Source organism: Galeopterus variegatus, unplaced genomic scaffold (assembly GCF_000696425.1).
Source record: "Galeopterus variegatus unplaced genomic scaffold, G_variegatus-3.0.2 Scaffold15197, whole genome shotgun sequence".
Lineage (NCBI taxonomy): Eukaryota > Metazoa > Chordata > Mammalia > Dermoptera > Cynocephalidae > Galeopterus > Galeopterus variegatus.
The window spans coordinates 9,055-18,176 of record NW_007741308.1 but is presented as its reverse complement, the minus strand read 5'-3'; the positions used below and the strand labels follow the sequence as shown (position 1 = coordinate 18,176).

Below are 9,122 nucleotides of genomic sequence, written 5' to 3'. Positions count from 1 at the left end.
AGGTACTACCACAATATAAAAAAGTGCAGACCATCTCAGGCTTTATACCATCCCTTGGAGAAAACACAAGATATGGGAATCGATGACCCATGTTGAATCATGCTTCTCTAGATATTTCAATATATCCATTTTTATTCTCAGTTGAAGGAGCATTGACATATGAGAGATGATCAAAAGCTTAGACTGTTGGACAGAATCTATTACCCACAGGTTCCCAGGAAAAGCCCTCAAATCCTCTTCCCTGTGAGCTTAGGGATTTAGAAAGAAAGACCAACAGGTCCCACAAGTCTTTTCTACTTTCCTTTCTGTTATACCCTACTCTTTTTTTCTTATTATTAGTATATTCATTATTCCAAATCATAATTTTTCTTTATGCCCTTTTCCCTACCTATCACTCCCCAATCCCCCTCTTTCCTTTCCCTTCACCTCTAGTATCCTTAAGTTTATTCTCTCCTTCTGAAAGTTCAATGTATTATTGTAGACTTTTCTTTTCTTTTCTTTCCTCCCTCCCTCCTTCCGTCCTTCCCTTCCTCCCTCCTTCCCTCCTTCCCTTCTTTCTTTCCTTCCTTCCTTCTTTCTTAGCACTCAGCTATGAGTGAAGACATGAGCATTCCTCTTTCTGTGTCTGGCTTATTTCACTTAACATAATTTTATCCAGGCTTATCCATGTTGCTGCAGACAGCAGAATTTCATTCTTTTTTATGGCTGAGTAGTATTCCATTTGTATGTATACCACAATTTCCTTATCCAGTTGTCCATATCCAGGTTGGTTCCATATCTTGGCTATGGTAAATAGAGCTGTGATGAACATGGGAGTGCAGGTATCCCTTTGACATGATGATTTCCATTCCTTTGGACAGATACCAAGTAGTGGGATTGCTTGATCATACGGTAGCTCTATCTGTAGTTGTTTGAGAAACCTCCATACTGTTTTCCATAATGGCTGTGCTAATTTACAGTCCCACCAACAGTGTAGAATAGTTCCTTTTCCCTGCATCCTCACCAGCATTTGTTATTCTCAGTCTTTTTAACAATGGCCAGCTAACTGGGGTGAAATAATATCTCGATGTGGTGTTGATTTACATTTCCGTGATGATTAGTGATGCTGAGCATTTTTTCATGGACCCGAAGGCCATTTGTATGTCTTCCTTTGAAAAATGTCTATTTATATCCTTTGCCCATTTTTTAATTGGATTTTTTTTTTTTTTTTACTGTACAGTTGCTTGACTTCCTTATATGTTCTGGATATTAATCCCTTGTCTGATGTAGAGTTTGCAAATATTTTCTCCTATTCCATCAGTTGTCTTTCCATTCTGTTGATTGTTTCCTTTGCTGTGCTGAAACATTCTAATTTGATATAACCCCACCTGTTTATTTTTTCTCTTGTTGCTTGTGCTTTTGGTGTATTATTTATAAAGTTTTAGAAAGTCCTACTTCTTGGAGTGTTTCCCCTGTGTTTTCTTTTAGTATTTTTATGGTTTTGGGTCTTATATTTAAGTCTTTGATGCATTTTGAGTTAATTTTGGTATATGGTGAGAGGTACAGGTCCAGTTTCATTCTTCTGCATATGGATGTCCAATTTTCCCAACACCACTTATTGAAGTGGCAGTCTTTTCCCCAATGTACGTTCTTGTTGCCTTTGTCAAAGATAAGATGGCCATAAGTATTTGGGTTGATTCCCGGGTTTTCTACTCTGTTCCATTGATCCAAGTGTCTGTTTTTATGCCACTACTATGCTGTTTTAGTTACAGTAGTTTTGTAATATAATTTGAAGTAGGGTAGTGTTATGCCTCCAGCTTAAATTTTTTTTGCTCAGGATTGCTTTGGCTAGTCAGGGTCTTTTGTTGTTCCATAAGAATGTTAGGATGGCTTTTTCTATTTCTGTGAAGAATGTCATTGGTATTTTGATGAGGACTGCATTGAATCTGTGGATTGATTTGGATAGAATGGACATTATCATGATGTTAATTCTCCCATCCAAGGGCATGGTATATCTTTCCATCTTTTTATGTCCTCTTTAATGTCTGTCAACAGTGACTTCTTTTCTCATTGTAGAGATCTTTTACCTCTTTGGCTAAATTGATTTGTAGATATTTTATTTTCTTGGTGACTATTGTAAATGGGCTAATTTTCTTGATTTCTTTTTCTGTTAGGTTGTTATTGGAGTATAAAAATGCTACTGATTTTTGAGTGTTGTCTTTTGTATCCTGCAACATTACTGAAACTGTTAATCAGCTCTGAGAGTTTTTTCATAGAGTCTATAGGTTTTACTATATATAAGATCATGTCATCTGTAGACAGGGACAGTTTGAATTCATCCTTTCCAATCTGGATGAGCTTTATTTCTTTCTCTTGCCTGATTGCTCTGGCTTGTACTTCCAAAACTATTTTAAACAGGAGTGGTGAGAGTGGGCATCCTTGTCTTGTTCCTGTTCTTAAGGGAAAAGCTTTCAACTTTTCCCCATTCAAGATGACATTGGCAATTGGTTTGTCATATATGGCTTTTTTGTGTGTTGAGGTAATTTCCTTCTATACCTAATTTGTTTTATCATGAAGCAATGTTGAATTTTATCAAATGCTTTTTCTATATCTATTGAGATAATCATATGGTTTTTGTCTTTGATTTTGTTGATGTGGTGTAACACATTTATTGACTGGTGTATGTTGAACCATCCTTGCATCCCTGGGATGAATCCAACTGGATTATGGTGTATAATTTTTTGACATGTTGTTGTATTCTGATTGCTAATCTTTTGTTGAGAATTTTTGCATGTATGTTTGTCAAGGATATTGGCCTGTAATTATCATTTTTTTGTTGTTTCTTTGTCTGATTTTAGTATCAGGGTGATGCTGGCCTTATAGAATGAGTTTGGGAGAATGGCTTCTGTTTCAACTTTTTGGAATAGTTTGAAGAGAATTGGTATTAATTCCTCTTTAAAGGTTTGATGGAATTCAGCTGTAAAGCCATGTAGACCCGGGTTTTTCTTTGTCGGAAGATTGCTGATTACTGCTCAATCTCATTTCTTGTTATTGGTCTACTCAAATTTTCTATTTCTCCTGGGTTCTAGCTTGGTTTTTCATTTGTGTCCAGAAATCTATCCATTTCCTCCAGGTTTTCATATTTGTTGGTGTACAGTTGTTTATAATAATCTCTAATGATTCTTCATATTTCTGTGGTATCAGTTGTAATGTCTCCCCTTTCTTTTACTGATTTTTTTTATTTGGGTCTTCTCTCTTCTCTTCTTTTTTTTTTTCTTTTTGTTAACCTAGCTAATGGTTTGTCTATTTATCTTCTCAAAAAACCAACTTTTTGTTTCACTGATCTTTTGTATCATTTGGGGGGTCTCTATTTCATTTAGTTCTGCTCTGATCTTAAATTATTTCTTTCTGTCTACTGCTTTTAGGATTGGATTGTTGTTGTTTTTTCAGTTCTTGGAGTTGTAGCATTAGGTCATTTATTCAAAGTCTTTCTATTCTTTTGATGTAAGCATTTATTGCAATAAACTTCCCTCTTTGTACTGCTTTTGCAGCACCCCACAGGTTTTGATGTGATGTGTCTTTATTTTTGTTAGCTTCAACTTTTTTGATTTCCTGTTTAATTTCTTCTTGGACCCATAGGTCATTCAGGAGCCTATTGTTTAGTTTCCATGTATTTGTATAGTTTCCAGGGTTTTGCTTGTTATTAATTTCTAGTTTTCATCCATTGTGGTCTGAAAAGATACTTGGAATGATTTCCACTTTTAAAAATTTTTTGAGACTCAATATGTGACTAACATGTGGTCTATCCTGGAGAATGTTCCATGTGCCGATGAGAATACATATTCTGTAGTTATTGGATGAAATATTCCATACATATCTGCCAGGTCCAATTGGTGTAAGGTATGGTTGAAATCCTGTGTTTCTTTATTGATTTGTGGCCTGGAAGATCTGTCCATTGTTGAGATAGGGGTGTTCAGGTCACCCACTGTTATTGTATTAGGGTTTATCTCTATATTTTAGGTCTAAGACTGCTGGGTTCATACATATTTATGATCGTTATGTCTTCTCACTGGACAGGTCCCTTTATCATTATATAATGGGATTCTTTGTCTCTTTTTATGGTTTTTGGTTTAAAGACTATTTTATCCAATATAAGAATAGCTACTCCTGCTCATTTTTGGTTTCCATTTGCATGGTATATCTTTTTCCATCCCTTCACTTTTATTCCATGCGTGTCTTTACGGGTGAGGTGAGTCTCTTGAAGACAGCATAAAGTTTTATCTAACTTTTTAATCCAGTCAGTCAGTCTGTCGCTTTGGAATGGGAGTTTGATCCATTTACATTTAAAGTTGTTATTGACAGGTATTGCTTTACTCCTGTAATTTTATTGCTTTTTGTTTAGATGTTTTAAATATATTTTGGTCCTTTCTTCCCCTTTTATTTTTCATCTTCAATGTTAGTTGGATTTTTGAGGTGGCATGTTTCTTTCTCTTTCTCATTTGCATTTTTGTTCTAATGGCAGGTTTTGCTCTTTCTCATGTATCCATGATAGTGGTTATTATTTTTTGGATTCTAGATGCAGGACTACTTTGAGAATTTCTTTCAGGGCTGATAGTGTCTTTGTGAACTCCCACAAGGTCACACTTTCCTCTGTGTAACTGAGACGGAGAAAAGAGAAAGAAAGAATTTGCTCAAAATACCATCAATGAGACCTGGAGGGACTGCCACCCATCAGGGGACCAGCCCCGATCCAAAATCAGCCTTTCTTTTTATTGACAAGACAAGGAAGTTTTACAAGAAAAATCAGTGGATTCAATCATCAAAGTAGGACATAAGGACATGGGCAGTGTTACAGAAGTTGTCTATGGCTGATTATAGCTTAACAATGGAAACTAGTGACATCAGTAAACTAAAGTGACATTCCAAAGTACAATTAGTAAAGGGCTAAATTGGTCACACTGGCTGATTATCTAAAGTATGAACTCTCCTTAAACAAAAGTTACACTCTTGTGATAAAATCTAAATACAATTATGTCTAAAGTTTCCCCCAACAGACAGCTTGCCCCTAGCAAACACTTTTTCCACAACTTTCCCTTCAGCAATTCTTAAAATCTCTTAACAGAACCAGTATGACAACTACCAGTCATCTCTAAAATAATTAAGGTATACAGTCCATACCTAACCAGTGATTAAAAGTGATTAGATAGGTTTTGGACACACTATCTGTAAGCTGTGGCCCCCTGTCTGAGGGCTTTTGCCCCATACATGTATTTACCTAAAAACCTTATTCTAAAATCAAATGAGAATCATGATTTCTAACCCACTACACCACAATTTTTGTCTGTTTGGGAAATACACTATTTCTCCCTTATTTCTGAAAGATAGCCCTGCTGGGTATATAATCGTGGCTGGAAATGTTTTTCTTTTAGTATTTTGAATATATCATCCCATTTTCTTCTGACCTGTAAGGATTCAGTTGAGAAGTCTGCTATTAGTCTGATAGAGGCTGCCTTATAGGTCACTTGATACTTTTCTCTTGCTGCTTTTAGAATTCTCTCTTTGTCTTTGAGCTTTGCCAGTTTGACTGTAATGTGTCTTGGAGAAGATCTTTTTGGATTCAATCTGTTTAGAAATTTTGGGGCTTCCTGGATCTGAAGGTCTACATCTATCCATATACCTGGGAAGTTTTCGGTTGTTATTTCCTTCAATAGGATTTTTTTTTTTTTTTTTTTTTTTGTCTTTTTTGTGACTAGTAAGGGGATCGCAACCCTTGGCTTGGTGTCGCCCGCACTGCACTCAGCCAGTGAGTGCACCGGCCATCCCTATATAGGATACGAACCCGTGGCGGGAGCACCGCTGTGCTCCCAGCACCGCACTCTCCCAAGTGAGCCATGGAGTCGGCCCAGAATAGGTTTTCAATACCTTTTCCTTTCTCCTCCCCTTCTGGAATACCAATGAATTGGATGTTTGTGAGCTGGAGGTTGTCTGCTTGCTCTCTTAGATTTTCTTCATTTTTTAAAATTCTTTTTTCCTTTTTTTTGTCTGCCTGAGTTATTTCAAAAAGACCATCTTTGAGATCTGAAATTCTTTCTTCTGCTTGCTCTAGCCTGCTACTCAAGCTCTCTTTTGTGTTTTTTATTTCATTGGGTGCATCCTTCAGTTCTAGGAGTTCTGCTACATTCTTTTTAAAGGTATTAATCTCTTTGTATTATTAATTTCCCCTTTCATATCCTGGATATTTTTTCTTGTTTCATTTTGTTGTCTTATTGAGTCTTTTGTGATCTCTAAGTTTTCTCAACCTATATGTCTAACTAGCTGTGTCAACCAGTTAGAGTTTCTGTGTTTCATTTTCACTGTCCACAAAATAAGTGATTGAGCTAAACGATCACTTGAGTTGTTCCCACTTTTATAATTCTAGAAGTCTGCTGACTAATCCTGGATATGACTTCTTAATTACTCCTGTGTCTAATACCACACTGATTTTCCTAAATTTTTCTTGATTTTGATCATCCATCTCAAACACTTAAGTGATCTCTATTGTCTAACAAATCTGGTCTCCTTAACTCAATTACAGATTTATCAACTGCATTTCAGAGCTCAGTTACTCATTTCAGGGGCTCAATTACAGATTTATTAACTGCATTTCAGGGCTCATTTTCTATTACTCTGCTGCTAGACGCCAGTTTCAGCAGACTGTTCTAAAGTGACTGCTCAGTGCTGTCCTTCCATGTTGTTGGAATCTAAAGTGACTGCTCAGTGCTGTCCTTCCATGTTGTTGGAATCTTCTCCATTTAGATGGCTTTCTCTCTCTCTCTCTCTCTCTCTCTCTTTCTTAACTTTAGGAATGAGTTTATTTTGTGTGCAAATAATGGACAGATGTTCTACGCATAAATTTTATTTTCTGAAAGCAATTAGAAACTTTTTTAGAGAAAATCACAGAACAAATTTTAAGATCTTGGAATTCCTCTGCTTTTAGATCATTGCTAGGCTATAAAAATAAAGCTTGTTCCACCGGGAATCACAAGTTAGATTTAAGTATACTCCAAAGAGGAAATTACATAGTGCCATTTCAGTCAAAGATTGTTCAGCTCTAATCTCCATCATCCAGAAGAGTTAACAGAATAGTTAAACCAAGTCAGAACAGTCCAGCATAACTAGACTTCATTGTACAAGGCCATTATATACACTTCTAAGATGTTAATAAACCAAAACAAGAAATACTGAAATTAAAGTAAAAGTATTATTTGAGGCTAACTGTCATACAAATTGTTAGTTCTTTGTTGTACTGCCCTTTCTATATAGTATTAATAAAAGGAATATTTTACTCAGAGAAAATTTTATTTTATAAGTCACTAGACATGAATTTTTGTCATTAGGTATGACATAAATCCTGCCTAGTGCCATTACCCAAATGGCATGACCATTTTATGTCCACCACAATTCACTTCTGTATGTACAACCAGAATTCTCATGATTCAAATAAGCACATCGATCGTGAAGATTTAACACTGAGATGCAGTTTATCATCTGATAAATATCTGATTTGTTTCAGAAAGCAATGCAAGGGAGATGTATAGTTAAACACCTTTCATTTGAGTGGGCTTATGTAAAAATCAGTAATTTAGAAGTTCTCTTTCCAAAGGAGGTTTTCAAATGTAGAAATAGAAATGGTTACAGCGAGATTTTTAGGAAACATCTTGCTTGTCCACATCCTCTTGTAATTGCTGTACCATTTTTCCTTCCAGCTGCTTTCCGTTGCCTGCAACAGGGGCCCTGATAAGATGAATGTTTTCCTTGAATTCTTTGATGTCCTGAACTTTCTGTAGCTCTTTATTTTTCTTCAATCTGTTCATTTTAAATTCAGCATGGCATTTCCATTTCTGTTTGGTCTCTTTGACTCTCTTCATTGCAACAATAGTTTTACTCCGTAGCTCTTGTTGGTATTCGACAGGTTCATTTCCCCGTTTTTCAAATCAAATGAATTATCTACTGTAAGCTCTTTACCAGCTGGTTTCCAGAATGCTTTTGTCCACCTGACCTTGCAAGGATTGTGCTTCTTTTTCAAGTTTCTATGACATTTGGATTTACAGAATCTAAATACCTTGCAATCATTGAAGACAAACATCATGCCGTGGCCAGGACAGATGTGTCCCAATAGGTTTTCTCGATATGCATGCTGAACCCATGTGGGTCCATACTGACCAAATGCTGAGCTTGAGAGCTACAAGGCCCTCTCTTAATGTGACACCCAAACAAGGAAAAGGAAGCACTATGTGAAGATGAACCAGACAAACAGAGCTTTTGTCTCAACCCTTTCTCTAATACTATATATGAATGCACGCTTTTTCTTTCCTCTTGAGGGTCACATAAAAATACACAGGCTAACAGAATTTTCATTAATTCTGTAATGTGGAGGAGTTCAAGCCTATTAAGGGACGTGGTGAAGAGTGGATACAAAGTCCTTATTGAGAAAGCCCTTAATATGCATAAAGGTTCAATTAGTTGAAATGGAAACAACCCCTTCCCCAGCCAAGCACTTACATTCCTACAAGATTAAGCAATGTAACCCCATGGACTATATGCTGTCAGTGTTTCTCCTCTTCCCTTGCAGGCTTCCCTCTGGGCTCCACAATAAGGTCAGAAACCAAGGGCATCTGGATGTGGTGTATGCCTCACCCCTCCAAGCCTGACCACACTCTTGTCCTTCTGGACACTGAGGGCCTGGGTGATGTGGAAAAGGTGAGAAAAAGAGCCATAGACAAGTCTTTTTGGCTTTTGATTCTCTATTTACTTTTTAATTTACAATTTCAGTCCAACTTCTGTGACCTGCTCCTGCTAACTGGAAGTTTAATTATGATCAATGAAGCTAAATTCTGTTTCCTTACACTCACTTCCTCAGTAAGCTCAAATACTTTGGTGTATTATGGATAGATCTTATTCTTAACCCTTGGATTAATGATACAGTTTAATAAGTACTTATTGAGCAGCTGAGTTTCAGGGCTCTATGCTAAGCAGTGAACAAGGTAAAGGCTCAGAGCCTGGTTGGAAAGACAACAAATACACAGTGTGATCAGTGAGAGCGCCTGGATGCAGGAAGTGGGAGCTTAATCCAGTCCTAAGAGTTAGAGAAAGCTTCCTATAGG

At 36.7% G+C, this 9,122-nt stretch overlaps 1 protein-coding gene across 1 annotated transcript in view; it reads left to right on the top strand.

Annotated features, from left to right (window-relative positions):
* Positions 1–8,481: 8,481 nt before the first annotated feature.
* Positions 8,482–9,122, top strand: part of LOC103582186 (guanylate-binding protein 7-like) — a gene marked incomplete at its 5' end in the record, with an annotated part of 4,901 nt that continues 4,260 nt past the window's right edge. Inside the window, 1 exon segment of the mRNA XM_008563846.1 lies at positions 8,482–8,718. Coding sequence (XP_008562068.1) covers positions 8,482–8,718 — 237 coding nt within the window.